At 46.6% G+C, this 15,820-nt stretch overlaps 1 protein-coding gene across 2 annotated transcripts in view; it reads left to right on the top strand.

The window, feature by feature from the left end:
* CAPN5 (calpain 5) overlaps positions 1-14,608 on the top strand; it is a 53,400-nt gene extending 38,792 nt beyond the window's left edge. For both annotated transcript variants that reach the window (XM_021383244.1, XM_021383253.1), the window contains exons 4-13: positions 3,104-3,312; positions 4,035-4,227; positions 4,795-4,988; positions 5,473-5,550; positions 6,067-6,262; positions 7,081-7,203; positions 7,688-7,884; positions 8,233-8,354; positions 10,709-10,845; positions 10,953-14,608. In XM_021383244.1, the coding sequence (XP_021238919.1) occupies positions 3,104-3,312; positions 4,035-4,227; positions 4,795-4,988; positions 5,473-5,550; positions 6,067-6,262; positions 7,081-7,203; positions 7,688-7,884; positions 8,233-8,354; positions 10,709-10,845; positions 10,953-11,135 (1,632 nt within the window). In that variant the 3' untranslated portion in view covers positions 11,136-14,608. The remainder of the gene's footprint in view (positions 1-3,103; positions 3,313-4,034; positions 4,228-4,794; positions 4,989-5,472; positions 5,551-6,066; positions 6,263-7,080; positions 7,204-7,687; positions 7,885-8,232; positions 8,355-10,708; positions 10,846-10,952) is intronic.

The raw sequence follows: 15,820 nt of genomic DNA, 5'->3' as shown, positions 1-15,820 counted from the left end.
CCAACCTGAATCTCCCTCTGGCACTACTTGAGGCCATTACCTCTAGTCCTATCACCATTACTTGAGAGCAGAGGCCAACCCCCATCTCACCTCAAGCTCCTTTCAGGCAGTTGTAGAAGCCAATAAGGTCTCCCCTGAGCCTCATCTCCAGACTGAACAATCCCAGTTCCCTCAGCTGCTCCTCATAAGACTTGTGCTCCAGACCCTTCACAGCTTCACTGCCTTACTCTGGATATGCTCCAGGGCCTCAGTGTCTTTGTTGTAGTGAGGGGCCCAGAACTGAACACAGCACTTGAGATGCAGCCTCACCAGCGCTGGGTATAGGGGGACAGTCACCTCCTGCTCCTGCTGGCTGCGCTATTGCTGACACAAGGCAGGATGCTGCTGGCCTTCTTGGCCACCTGGGCACACTGCTGGCTTATGTTCAGCTGAGAATGGAGAGTTCATGAAGAGTTCTATAGGAAGAGGAGCTTGAACTCACACCTCTCTGTTTGGCAGGCTGAGCAGAGACTGGGCTCTGGAGACCATGGAGTCATAGATCTTGAGCTGGAAGGGGCCCACAAGGATCATCAAGTCCAACCCCTGGCTCCACACAGCACTGCCCAAAATCCAAACCCAATGTCTGAGAGCAGCGTCCAAACTCTCACCGAGCTCCATCAGCTTGAGTGCATGCCCACTGCACTGGAGAGCCTGTTCCATGCCCACTGCCCTCTGGGGCAAAATCTTTTATGAGAGGAGATCAGACTCATCGCCCCTTGGGTCGCTGCTGGAACACAACCAGCCCCTGATCATAGGTTCTGCTCTGTGTGTGAAGGCCAACCACAGCTCCTGCTGCCTTCAACAGCCGAGGATAATTTCAGTGCCATCCCCAGGTGAAGGGACAGAGGAAGATGATGGTGGACCAGTACCTCCTGCCACCATTGATGGTAGTGCTTGGTCTCAAAACCAGCCAGCTGGAAGCTGAGTAGCTGCCTCTAATCAATACCTTAATCATTTCTAAGCTCACATTAATAGTGAGTTGATTAGCACAATAGTCCTCTATGACAATTCATTAGCATGAGTGCCAGTCAGGAGGGAATCAATGGGGACTGACCTTCCCTGGCAGTGACCCAGAGGCAGTCTGGGACATCTTTTATTAGCACTCCTGGAAAACACCAAACCCTCCCGAAGTGGCTCTTCTCACGGCTTTGTTTGCTCTGCTTCTATTGATCCAGACAACTCAAAGAGTGCCAGTGAGCTCACAGGGCTGATGGCATCATTAATATTTCAACTGCCTTTAATTCCAAGGAACAATAAAAGGCATGAGCTGGATGAAGGAGAGTGTTACAGCTTTGTGGTGGCAACCGTAAGAAAGCATAAAGTTCCAGCAGCAGGACAAGGGCCAAGGTCTGGTACGGGGGTCTCAACATGACCTGGGGCTTCCTGAAGAGCCTCCTTCCATGCAATATCGCTGTGTCTTGACCTGCTCCAGCCCAATATTTTCAGTTTGTCTCTGCAGAACAGGCAATGATTATTTAGGTAGAATCACAGAATCATTAAATTTGGAAAAGACCTCTAAGATCCCCAAGTCCAGCCACCAACCCATCCCACCATGCCCACTCACCATGTCCCTCAGTGCCACATCCCCATGGTTCTTGAACACCTCCAGGGATGGTGACACCACCACTTCCCTGGACACCCTGTGCTAATGCATTACCACTCTTTCAGAGATGAAATTTCTTCTAATACCAGCCTGAACGTCCCCTGGCACGACTTAAAGCCATTACCTCTTGTCCTGTCGGGTGAACCAAAAACATGCTGTGGTAATAATTTTCCCCATGGACACCCCAAAGCTTTTCTTCACTTAGGTCACAGCACTTTGGAAGCAGTTAAATACAGAAGTGAAGGTATAGTATCAGCCACATTACAGCAGCTTTTCAGTTGTCAACCGTGGTAACTGTACTCAGCCTCACAGCCCAGCCTGGCTATGAAGTAAAAACAAGTTATCTTCACCCTCATCAAAAGCTGTGTTGTGGGAGCTTCTTGTTGTGTGCCTCCGTGTTCTGTTTCTAAATAAAATTCAGTTCCTCTTAGAAGTAGCCTCTGTGTGTGTAGCCATTTCTGGCCCAGCTGTTGGGCAGAATTCCACCTAGTGTTGCGCACAAGCATGAAGGACATGAACTGTTGCATTTACCCACCCCTTTTTGCCTTGTCCTGCTGAGGGTGCCAATGGCTGTGACTCCAAACCTGCACTACCTCAGCCTCCTAACTTCTCTAAAGTTTCTTTCACTTCAGATCCTTTTTTCCATCTTTCCCTCCTGTAATTGCTGGATGACTATAGCAGATCTTGACAGGGATGAATGGGCACTCTATGGAGATGGGGATCTCACTTTCTTCTACTTCTCTTTAGCAGAGCAGATATACCCAGGGTGATGGTCCCTGTTCATTACCACCCAGTAGATAAATACAACATTTGCTTTTAGACCAGTCCTATCACACAAGGACCAAGCAAAAGGATTTAGAAAAGGATCTCAACAGTACCCTTCTGGCATTAAAATTGACAAAAATTCAGTCATAAGAATAGCCATCCATGAGAATGTGCTTGTCAGTGTTCAAGAGACATTTTGATAATGCCCTCAATAACATATATTAACTATTGGTTAGCCCTGATGCGGGCACGCAGTTGGACTTGGTGAATGCTATAGATCCCTTCTGAGTGATCTATTCAATTCAGTTCTAAAACTTTGATCCTAAGAACAGCCATCCCTGGTCAGATCAAGGACCCTTCTGTTCCAATAGCCTGTCCACAACAGTAGAAGGCAGCAGATTTCCCAGGTAGAATTATGAGAATGAGGTCAAGCAAGGCATAATGGAAACAGAGATGTGAGAGATTTTTAGAGGGATGCTCCAATGAAGGGTGAAGTCTAAGCTATTTCAGTGGATGCAGATCTAGTCTACCTTGGAAGAGAGGGGCCCAGAATATGTTCTGAATAGGCTACAATAAGCAAATCCACCTCCCTCAGGTTCTTCCTTGTCATTGATATTGTCTGCATTAGTTCCAATGTAAGAAGGGCATAACCTGAGTGCATGTCTCCTTTCTGTCTTTTTCTCGTGTTGAACTCAGGTCATCCCAGACTGGAAGGAGCAGGAGTGGAACGCCGAGAAACCTGAGAGCTATGCAGGGATCTTCCACTTCCAATTCTGGCGTTTCGGTCAGTGGCTGGATGTGGTAATAGATGACCGCCTGCCCACGCTCCACAACCAGCTCATCTACTGCCACTCCAACTCCAAGAATGAGTTTTGGTGTGCCTTGGTGGAGAAAGCTTATGCCAAGTAGGTACTTGGGCAGATGCGGAGATAACTAGGATCTGCACACCCCAATTTTCCTCTCTGTTCATTCATCAGTTGACTTATACCAGTGGAAAATATTTGTAGTAACAAAATGCTGCAGGCTCCACAAGTGTCTGATGCCTTGTAGGAGTTGGAGATTGTTATTTCTGAGTTTGGCTCATTACTTAAAGAAGTATCAGAGGTAGCACTGCAACAGGGAAGCAGTACGAATCTTTCTGCTTCTATATGAGCTTTCTTCTTGAGGATGCAACAGTTTTATAGGTCAGAAGCAGACCAAAGGTTACTGGGGCATATCTGTGGTCAGGGTCTCCACACCAAACATCATCCTTTTTCTCTTCTGTGTATAAGGTCTAGTCAAGAACCGGAACTTCCAATTGGAGGTTGCTTTAGCCTCAAATATCTAGTCAAAACAACAGCTTTCTTGAAGAGGAGGAGTGTCTCAGACACACAGAAATTGGAAGAAAAAGCTTTTACTTGCCTTGATTTACCCTCAAAATAACGTATCCTCTAACTCCACTTTGATTTAAATAATACCTATCTCAGGGATTTTAAGAGCACAGATCCAATTTTTTCACCCCCTTCATGCTGTCCACACCCACTGAAGTACTTCCTACAAATGTCTGTTCTCCATGCTGTCTCAAAGAATTGACTGAGACCTCTTAAAATGTCACTTCTATTGTCCCATCCCTATCAACCTTTTTTAGGTTGTCAGGATGTTACGAGGCCCTGGATGGAGGCAACACAGCTGATGCTCTGGTAGACTTTACTGGTGGGGTCTCTGAACCTATCGACCTGACCGAAGGGGACTACATCACTGATGAAGCCAAGCGAAACCTCCTCTTTGAGCGTGTGTTGAAGGTGCACAACCGTGGAGGCCTCATCAGCTGCTCCATCAAAGTAAGCAATGTTGCCTGCATGATCATGGTTTTATGGGAATAGGCATTTTAGGATGCTGTTTATCCTAGCCTGTTGGAGGCATCTAAATTAGATCATGTAAACTGTGGCCAAGGATTCCTACATTTTTGTGTAGATGTCAAAGGAACTTAGGGACATAGTTTAGTAGGCATAGTGGTGATGGGTTGACAGTTAGACTAGATGATCTTACAGGCCTTTTCCAACCTTAATGATTTATGATTCAATGAACTCAAGCTGGGATCCAACCCTCTTTATTACTCATTGCTATGTCCAAGAGCCCAGATTCATCTCACTAGCCTTTAAATACTATCAGAGCATTCACTTCCAGAAAAAAAAACAAAAACATTTTGGTGTCTGTATGTGAACATCTTCACAAACACTGGGTTCCAGATCTTCAGATTATGGGACATCATGGGAGCTCAGAGACCTCACACAACTGCTGAAGACTAGAATGAATCTAGTACCTAATACAATGTCAGATACTCCTGCTGAGGCAACTGTCTCTATCCCTGAGCACTGGTGCTCTCCTCCTTGTGTCCTCCTGCCCAGGCTACATCAGCAGCTGACATGGAGGCCCGCCTGGCCTGTGGGCTGGTGAAGGGCCATGCATACGCGGTGACAGACGTGCGGAAGGTCCGCCTGGGCCATGGCCTGCTGTCCTTCTTCAAGTCAGAGAAGCTGGACATGATCCGCATGCGCAACCCATGGGGTGAACGAGAGTGGAATGGGCCTTGGAGTGACACGTGAGTGGGATAAGCAGGAGTAGCACCTTTTTTTGGTAGAAAACGTTGGACTAGAGCAAGCCCTGAGGTTATATGCACGCCCATATGATAACATGTAAGCAGTTGTGGGATGCTGCTTCAACCAATGTCCTAAATCTACTGTTTCACTTGGGTAGATGTATTTTTTGTCCTGGGGTCCCTGAAGGACACAGCAGGAGGGCGTCTGAACTTGCAGACCTCATTGAGGCTCTGATGGAGGTTGTGGTGAAATCATCCTTGTGAAGGATGGTTGTAGCTCACCTTTCTATTCCCAGTCTTGTTCCAGCTAAAATAAGACCCAGAAGAGTCAGCCTCTACCACCACTGACTGTCATGATGTCTAGATGGGATGGGATGGGATGGGATGGGATGGGATGGGATGGGATGGGATGGGATGGGATGGGATAGAAAACCAAGAGCTGGTGTCCCCTCGCCCTCGCAATAATAATTCTGCACTCTTCCCCCAGCTCTGAAGAGTGGCAGAAAGTGAGCAAAAGTGAAAGAGAGAAGATGGGGATGACAGTAGAAGATGATGGAGAATTCTGGTGAGTCCCTCCTGAGGTTGCTGCCATGGACAGCGTTCACAGTGCTCCCATCCCTTGAAGCATCTCAGTCATTACTATTTAACTGGCTAACCAGAGCAAATGGCCTTCCAAGCTATAGGATTTTTAGTGGAGCCTCCTACTTGAGCCCATGGGTATTAGCTTCTGACAGTCATGACACTAGGATTGCAAGCTGCTTAGTATCACACTGGTTCCAAACCATTTCACTAAGGCACTAGAAACCTGTTAGGAGTGTGCTGAGCATAACCGACTCACCAGGTACACATATCAATACCACACATATCCATACATGCAGGAAGAGCAATTGCTTTGCTTCTGTCACTCCAACATGTACAACTTTTTTGTTTGAACAAGTGAACTATTTGCTGTGTGCATGGAGAAAGGTATTTCCGTCTCTTTTGTTGGTATCAGAGGCTACCCACAGTCTCTAACAGGTGATCGAGTAACTCTCTGCACCAAACAAAGTAGCATAACCCAGCTCTGTCTTTTCTGATTTAGGATGACCTTTGAAGACTTCTGCAGATATTTCACAGACATCATCAAGTGCCGTCTCATCAACACGTCCTACCTCAGCATCCATAAGACCTGGGAGGAGGCAGTGCTACATGGGGCCTGGACCAGAAGTGATGATCCCTTGAAGAACCGCAGCGGAGGCTGTATCAACCACAAGAACACCTTTTTGCAGAATCCCCAGGTGAGTCATGTAGCAGGGGACATTCAGGAGCCTTCAAGCTTGCTTCCAAGGATTCAGATCTCCTATAGGGACTTAGAAGGGCAAAACAACCATCAGAGCTCTGTGCTCACGTATTTAATGTGCTCATGACCTTTACTGGACTGAGACCTCTGGGCAGAGCATGACCAGCATCCAGGCCAACTGTCTTAACCTTACCCTTCCTGACAGGGAGACTGCATCCAAGTGTCTGGTGTGGAGCACCTTGGCACAAGCAAACGTCAAACTGTGCCACAGGGAAGTGGTATTAGCTGGTTCCAGTCAAGGCCAGGAAAGATTTCCAACTATTTGGATGCCTGAGTGATCAAATTCTATTTTGTTTCCTCCAACCTTGGCACTGTTAAACGTACTAGGACAGATGTAGCCTGTAGGGCCATTTCCTTCTAGCCTTTCTGGGCTTTTAGAAAAGGCCCTGGTGTATGGTTTTTCTCCTGAAACAAGCTCTTCTGTCCTGTTCTGAACTAGGTATCTCAATAACATAGGGCAAGTTCTTTTAAGTCTTTCATCTAATAAGCAGATAAAGGATGCTCCGGTCCATTGTAGAAGCTGTCATCAAGGATGTGGGAGAGTTGTTTTGTGCTCTCTGCTCTATATTAACCTCACTGTTAGGTCTTTGTGAACCTAAGTCCTCTATAGGAGGACTTGTGGCAGACTGCAAGGGGTGAAATGCTCTGGTACAAGCATCTAGACTCCTTAGATTCTGCAGAACAGGTCAAAGATGGCTTTACTCTTGTTCATGCCCTGTGCTCCTGTCTTCCTCACCATCCTCTATTTGCTTCCAGTATGTGTTTGATGTGAAGAAGGCAGAAGATGAAGTGCTGATCTCCATCCAGCAGAAGCCAAAAAGGACCAGTCGCAAAGAGGGCAAAGGAGAGAACTTAGCCATAGGCTTTGATATCCATAAGGTAAGCTGTGGGTCCTGCATGCTAGCCTGCATGTAAATTCGTTAGTGGTGGAGCTCTACCCTAGTGTTGCATGACCATTGGTATGTTGTGTTTAGTTGTTACTCTGTGTGCCCCATGGGTGCCTTCAGCACATCCTGTAGCAATGGTAAGAGATTCCAGAAATGAATAGGGACAGCACAGACAAGCTTTCCTTGCTGAAAGCAGTGGTTTGTCTGTCACCTCTGAATGCTGAAATTTGCTAGATTGATCAAGTGTTTCTTGATTGGCACCAAGAGTCAAGCTGGAATGCAACAGAGAATGAGTTTATGAGCCATGAGAGTTTTGAGAGGCACCTCAAAGTTTATTTGGGACCACAGTGCTGTTTCTTTTACTTCCAGCTATCCCAGCTTTCAGAATCAGTTCTTGCTGGCTGTACCCTAATCTGGTTACTGATACATTTCCTCAGTGCTGTCCTGCTGACTGTCCTTCTGTGCTCTCTCCCCAGGTGGAGCTGAACAGGAACTACCGGATGCACACCCTGCAGCAGAAGGTGGCCAGCTCCATTTACATCAACTCCCGCAGTGTCTTCCTGAGGACGGACCTGAAGGAAGGCCGCTATGTCATCATCCCCACCACTTTTGACCCTGGTCATGTAGGCGAGTTTCTTCTCAGGATTTTCACAGATGTGCCTTCAGATTGCCGGTAAGGAACAAGAGCAGTGATGGAGAGGAACTGCCTTTTTGGAGGGTGCTTTCTGCTTTTTCCACATGGTAACCCTGACTAGAATTGGTTGTAGGCTTGTCCAAAGCTGGTGTTTGGCTTCCTTTCAAGGCTGGCCACGAGACAAAGACGTGTGGAGAATTTCCCACTCTTGTTCTAAACATGACATGGGAGAACATCTCAACCCTAGGGTGAGAAAGAGATCAGAGTGTGGAGTGGAATCTGCCAGTGGGTGGTGCATAGGCCTTCCATCCTGCTAGAGAAAACTCTTTAGCCTGCCCATCGGGTAAGGCTGGGCACATCCCAAATATTCCACATTTCTCCCCATAGAGAGCTGACTCTGGATGAGCCACCACACACCTGCTGGAGTGGGATGTGCGGGTACCCCCAGGTGGTGTCCCAGATCCACGTTCTCGCCGCAGCTGGCCTCAAGAATCAGGACTCCCAAGGAGGTAATGGCCTTTCTCTGCCTGTTGTTTAGCCCCAGAGGGATTGGGAGTTGTTCGTTTCAGGGGGAGAAGAGAGAGAATTTCATGAAGTGAGAGCTTGCTGGGTGTTCTTATGTCCTCAGAGAGTTTTTCAATGGAAGCATCTGGTTCAAGCACCAGAGGAGGAGAAAGTCCATGGAAAATCCAACTCACTTCTTGCTGTGCACATGAGCCGCTGTTATATTTAAGCTATTGGCAAGGATTCGTGGGAGATCCTCCCAAAACTTCCCCAAAGCCCTTGGCAGTGATCCTGTACTCTTCCAGGCTTTTCTCCTAAGTATGAGCAGCTGTAAAATTTAGGAATCATATTCAAAAGCCTTTTAGTGGGAAGGACAGATAAGCAATGGTACAGGTCGATGTTTTGGCATAGCCTTCATGTTATTTATCACCTACCACAAAGGGAGTCTTCCTATCATGTCCAGTGCTCAGGGAGAGAGTTTTGCCCTAAGTAGGTTGGTTTTTCCCTCAGGTTACTCACAGTAGCTTGATGTGCCTGTAGCAACACAGCAATGTGGCCAAAAGTTTCCGAACTGTTCACAAAAACAAGACTGACCTTTTCTTCAATGGGTATATGTGGATTCAGGAGCCATAAAACATTTTTTTCAGCAAGATTTCCCTGGGAATGGCTTTTCCCAGCTGTGCTCCAGCTGTTCAGCTCCCACCACCAACAGCCTGCTTGCTCAGTGGTTTCCAGTGCAGTGGTATCTCTCGCATCTCCCAGCCTAGTCCTTCCACACCACCTCAGAAACAGTGTTTTACAAACTGGAATTTGGCTCCTGCTATGGAATATGAGGATTTTATGAGACATCCCAAAAGGAGAGACCGATTTGGAGAAACAGTTGTGAAATCAAGCAGCTGTGTTTTGCTGGGGGAGCTGGGTCCTTGTACACAACAAGGTAGTGAGGAGGTGGTCTGGCAAACAAAAAGGTGGTCTTAAATACTGGCCTTCCGGAGGGGGTGGTTCATTTCTCCTCATTCCCATATTCCCCTTGGACAAGAAAACACACTTGGTCTGTGTTTCCATCATAACCACTAAAGTCCATGGCTGGAAAACATATCTGACAATTAAATTTCCAAAGCAGTATCTCATTCTCTACTGAAATTCCCAGAAACTGTACTTGTTTCATAAGGGAAAAGTGGTATCTAATGAGGAACTCTTTCTCTCTCCTAGAAGCTCAGGTACCATCCAGCTATGAGCTGGTAGTCTTTGGACTTGGTAATTTCCCCCTCCATCTTTTTGGCCTGCTTGTTCCCATGATTATCTCGTTCTAGCTGGAATATGGCTATAACCTTCCTTTCCTACTGACTGACTGGCTTCCCAGCTTTGTCTCCTTCAGTCTCCTCTGGATCCCACTCATTTCACCTCTTTGCCCCTCAGTGCCCAATCTTTCTCTTCCCTATGTCTCTTGCTACTATGAATGATCCTTTTCTTTTGTGACATTTGATCTTTTCCCTGAAATCTTGCTCACATCAAATACTTTAAGTACCATCTTCACTTCTTAAAAATATTTTAGATATACTTCCACTCTGAGGTTCCCTGTTCTGCCACTAGTTCCTGATTAAACATTCCTAGTTCCCAGACCCTTGTTGGATCTCCCAGCTTAGCACAACTTGGCACTTAATTTTGGCTCAGCTTTGTGTTGTCTCTCATCACCTTGATCGCCCAGCAATTTTCTTAACCCAGCATTAGCCCTTATTCTGAAAATCTCTGCATCATTTGAGTCTCATTCAGTCTGGGAGAAATATAAGACGTGCCAAAGATTTGTTAATAGAGGTGAAAAGCGTATTTCCATGCTGAGCTAGTTGGTTCTGACCTTAAAACCAAGCCTAGTTCTAGAGTATATGAGTGCAGTGGGAGCAAGTGTGTTTTTACAGGCTCTTTTTGTTCTTCTTGGTGTTTCCTTCCATGAAACAAGCTCTGTGAGCCCAGCTTTCTCCTCCATGGCTTTATTTTCACCTACTTTCAGTAAATCTTGTAAGGGAGAGGTGAGCATGTCAGTGCCTTCCATGCCCAGAGGGAAGGAGAATGTAGAGTGATGAAGGAGGGCGTAAACAGAATATGAGGTCAAGGAAGAGGTGGCCATTTCATAGCAGTCCATCACCAACTCCTTTCTGGCAACCATGTCACTTAGCAGGGTAAGCCCCAGCCCATCAGCAGGGCTTCATGGACATCATCTGGGGTGTGATGCACTTGTTGGCAGATATCCATCTCCTTTGGTGGGGTACCGAGGAAAATTGCTGCATGCAGCCTCTGGGAAAAGGCTCTGAGAAATTACAGGAGATACAAAAAAAGGATAATATACTTTTTCTCTCCCCAGGAGCTGACCCATATGTGATAATAAAGTGTGAAGGGCAGAAGGTTCGTTCTGCAGTGAAGAAAGACACGGTGTCTCCAGAGTTTGATGTGAAAGGCCTCTTCTACCGCAAGAAACCAGGACGCCCCATCATTGTTCAGGTATCAGTGATCTGGGGACCTGAGGTGAGGCTGCACCAGGCAGAGCAGAATGGGAGAGATTGGTTGGATCCCTTAAAGATCTGCCCTTGTCTGTTTTGTTTTTTCAGATCTGGAACCACAACTTGATAAGCGACGAGTTCTTGGGTCAAGTGGCCCTCAAGGGAGATCCCAGAGACCAGCAGTCCGTGCACACACTGCACCTCCAGGACAGAGGGAACAGAAGATCAAATGATCTGCCTGGAACCATTGCTGTGAGGATGCTCAGCAGTAACGTCCTCACTGATGTCTGAGTACTCAAGGACTCTCCTCTAGTGCCACATATGTATATATATGCATATATATATACACACACATATATATATATACACACAGCCTATCTACCACCTGCAAGTGTAGAAGAACTATGCATGCATTCCACTCAAAGGAGCCAATCTTGTGTTTTCCATGTTAAAAAATGGTGCCTTGTTGGGGAGCCGCAATGATCCTTCTACTGGCATCCTCTGCAGCCCCATCACCGCCGTGCACCCCGTGGGATCGCTGCTGGCACGCTGTGTGTCCTGACAGCCAAAGCACGATGCCCAGGTGCTGTTTGTTTACACGGGGCTGGCACACACGTGCCACCATACACACGTGTGGCCATCGTGGTCCCACCAGCTGCTTCAATGCGTCTTCATTGTGTCTGCTTGGTGTTAGAGTAGTGCGCCAGGAGTCTTCTGCCCATGAACTGTCATTTAATCACTTATCCAAGGAGGCACGTCAGCAAAGCAGAAGCGGAAAAAGAAATTGGGGCTCTTGGGGTGTTTTATTGATTTGCACACAGGGACTGGATGGAAGATGCACTAGGGCAGTCACACAGTCCCAAATCCCAAATCCACAGGGTCATCAGGACTAGAAGCTCCATCACCGTAGGGACCAGGTGTCTCGTTCCAAGTCCTCTTCAACCCCACACTGTCCTGAATTACAGAATCACAGAATGGCTGAGGTTGAAAGGGACCTCTGGGTCCATCTGGTCCAACCCTGCCCCAGCAGGGACACCCAGAGCAGAGTGCCAACCAACCACATCCAGGTGGCTTTTGGAGGTCTCCAAGGAGGAGATCTCACAACCTCCTCAAGCAACTGATGCAAGGGCTCTATCCCCAGCGTGGCACAGAAGTGCTACCTGGTGTTCAGCTGCATATTCTGAAGGATGCAAAGATTGCAACAACCGTGGTTGGACAACTGTTCTGCAGGACCAAGTTTTAGAGTTGGTGTGGTCTTGATTCCTGCATGTGCCTCTCAAACTGCCATCGTGCCTGCTGTCTCCATTGCTTTTTTTGCAGTCCCCGTCCCCAGAGCCTGAATTTCACATTTTGCTGAGTTGTAACCCCATACCTGGGTTGTCTGCTGCATATATATTCAGTGTTGGGGTAAGAGAAGAACAATTCCTCTGAAGGCCAGAGTATCAGATCTCGTGGGTGAGGAGCATCATTTCCAACGGATGAGCAGCTTTGCTCAATGGGCATCACCTTTACTGCTGCATACAGATTTCAAATGCATCATTTGTAGAGCCTCACTTTCCCAAGTTCTTTTTAAAAGCTGTGGGATTTTAGCTTATGCTGAAGGAGAGGAGCGCTGCTCCAAGTGCAGCTTGAAAATACTGGAAATACTCACTTCATTCAAACATTCATCTGTCACCTTCAATTTCCAGTTTATTTGATGAGTTCACAGGGCTACAGCCAGTCCCACAAGCACAACCCAAACACATCTTGGTACAAAGGTACAAAGCACAGTCCTGCAGTGTGTAAGACCACACTCCTATTTGCTGCAATCCTGCGTTTCTCTTCGTTATTCCACTGGGTGGCAGAATCTGGCTTCATATAAACCATACCAGCTGTGCTTTTTTAATAAGCTGATCCTTTGCAGTCACCTCCTTGCAAGGGGAAAGGAGCACACTTGATTCAATACTTCCTATAAATAACTTTTTTTTTTTTAATTGAAACATGGCAGTCTTGATAAATTCGGACCTGAGCAGAGTCCTGTCTGCAAGGACAAGTGAACATACAACCCTTCTTTTGCTATAGTAAGTAGGATTTCAGTCTATCCTGCTAACTGGCCATGCTTGTGCTGTAAAGCTGTGGGTGGTTTTTTTTTAAAGTCCCTAAATATTTGCAGAGTCTGTAACGTGGTATTTTGTTTCTCACTGTCAAGTCAGCTGCTAGCTCAAATCCTGGTGCATCCAGAAGCATGTGAATGACAGAATCATAGAATCACCAAGGTTGGAAAAGACCTCCAAGATCACCCAGTCCAACCATCCACCTACCACCAATACAACCCCACTAAACCATGTCCCTAAGGACAACTTCACCCATTTTTTCAGGCTGTTCTTCCTTCCTCATCTTCAGAGTTTCGTCGTTAAGCTGTTGTGGGTCAGGATGGGAATTTTGACCAAATTGCTCATTTTCTTAGGTCTTGTTTTCCAGGGCTTAGCAGCAGGCAGTGGCCCACAAGATGCTCTTTCCAGGTCCCACTTATTCCTGTTGTGCAGAGCACCTTCCAAATCCTGTTGCCATCACTGGGACCCAAATGAGCATGGCACTTTGCAGAATGAGCTCAGATGCTCCTGCTTTGATAAAGTGTTGTTTTGAGCCCAAAGTTGAAGCAAAATACTGATTTTGTTCACCACGATTCAAGTTATTTTTATTAGATTCTGGTTTTTGGGCATAGGACTCATCAATGAAAATAAGTGGAAGAAGGATTGTGGGGCCAGAAGTTGTGATTTAGGTCTTCACAGTGATAGGTGAAAGAGACGCCTAGAAATACCTGGGAGGGAGAAGAGCCGTTCAGCGGAAGGAGAACACCACAGGAACACCATAGGCATTTTGCACCATCAGCAGCAGATGGAGTGTGCCTGCATGAGCTGTGTTTTCTCAGGAAATCGGGCTGCCCATAGCTTCAACAGACCAGAGCCATTTGGCCCAGGTGCCCCAACCCGTGCCAAACCGCGCCGTGATCCCCAAGGAACGGCACTGAAGCTTGCTGGGGAGCAATGCCCCAATGGCATTGACTCCCTCCTTCCTACAGAGAATCAAGCCATAATGAAAGGCAGCTTTTAATACTTTCTTCAAAATAACAATCGTTGTACCATATCAGGACCAAAAATGTCTTAATATTGATCATAAGTCTCTTTATTTCTTTTTCTTTTTGGAAACTTAAAGCAGAAGCTTTCTTTCCTCCTTCATTTCCAAGGGATGAAGAAAAATTACCTTTTTTTTACCTCTTTTTTGAGGGTCTTGTTTTGTAGAATGGGTTGAGGAGGGTCATTATTGAAATGCCGCTGTTCATCTCAATGCCTTTTCTCTTTGAATGGAGTAAGTGGATGAATTTGAGGGTTGTTGTTTTTTTATCTGAGGGGAGGGCAGACCTGATGAGCACTTTCCAGTTCCCCTCTAGATCATAGAATCGTGGAATCATTAAGGAAAAGACCTTTAAGATCATCGAGTCGAACCAATAACCCATCCCCACTGTGCCCACTAAACTAAATAGTGTAGGATGTCTGTTTTCCGTTTCTTTTATTAATCATTGCATCGGTTGCAAGAAACCTGTCACTACACTCCATGAAATCCCCCTTTTTAATGTGATCGTGTTAAACCAGGCTATGTGTTGTCTTCGTCTCCGAAGGCACTGATGTGTCACGCTGCACAAGATCGGCGAGTGGTCCGAAGTGAAAGCCAACGTTGTACAGCTGTAAACCTCCTATGAATAAATTGTGTATATTTTATTCAGACTCCCTGCCTCTGCACTGCTGTGTTCTTGCAGAAAGCTTTTGATGGACACCAGGTGGCTCTGCAGAACCTTATTCATTGGCTTGGTTCACTGAACTCCATTCAAATCATTTGCTCTGTGAACTTTGGGACAGAGGCAGAGCAAAGTGTGTGAATGTTTCATGCAAAGTTACACTCGTGTTCATGGGGCAAAGCCATGGAGGAGAGTAACCACATCCAACTGTGAATCCTTTGCATCCAGTACCTCAAAGTCATCACAGTGCAGGGATCTTGGGGTTGGTTTCTTATTTCTTTTTGAGTCTCTCTTGACTTGAAATTCAGTCTGGGAAAAAGTAAAAATGATAAAAACAAGAATAATGAAAATGGGCAAAGCAGCAGGAGGACGTGATTTTTGGGTGGCTTTCCCTCAAAGAACAGCCCTGCAGTTTGCACATTAGAGAATCACAGAACCAGTTGAGTTGGAAGGGACCTCTAAAGAGCACCTAGTCCAACTCCCCTGCAGTGAATGGGGACAAATACAGCTGCATCAGGTGCTTAGAGCCCCATCCAACCGTCTCCAGGGATGGGGCATGTTTCTTACAGCTTCTTTGGGTAAACTTTGGGCAGCATCTCTGTTTTCCCTTAGATTTGCTTGATGCACAGTTAAATAACAAAAAAAAAACCAAAAAGCTTATGCAAGGTTGGATGAGCCAAAAATCATCCTGCATGCTTCCATACCAACATTGGCATTGAGGTTTTGCTGGCACCATAAGATTTGAGAGCCAAGGTTACTTTGCAACTCTCCCTGTGCTGATGGCACTCGAGGGGTGTACGCCAACACGTGTTGGCAACATGGGCAGGGATGCTGGAACTGGTGTGAGGCCAAGAGCAAATCAGTATGGGGACACTGGGACAGTATACATGGTTGGTTGGAGAGTAACAGTGGGGAGTAGAGTGAGCCCAGGTTCCCCAAGGGTCCTGTAGCATCTCCTCGTCCCTGCAGCTCTGTCATATATAATGCAAATGGCACTTTGGGGCCTCCTTTTGACCTGCAGGAGCACCTTTGAGGTGGAATGGACCACCATAGCCACAAGATGGGGCTGGAATGCCAATTCTCCTTGGACTTGGATCCCCTGTAGCCTGCATCTTCCCATTCCAACACTCATGTAGAGTTCCCGCAGCATGAATCTGAGCCTCCTGCCACTCGAGAGAACCAAGGATTACCAGTGAGAAGG

This window comes from Numida meleagris, chromosome 1 (genome assembly GCF_002078875.1).
Source record: "Numida meleagris isolate 19003 breed g44 Domestic line chromosome 1, NumMel1.0, whole genome shotgun sequence".
Lineage (NCBI taxonomy): Eukaryota > Metazoa > Chordata > Aves > Galliformes > Numididae > Numida > Numida meleagris.
The sequence above is the reverse complement of the archived record's forward strand: the minus strand, read 5'-3'. Positions and strand labels throughout refer to the sequence as shown.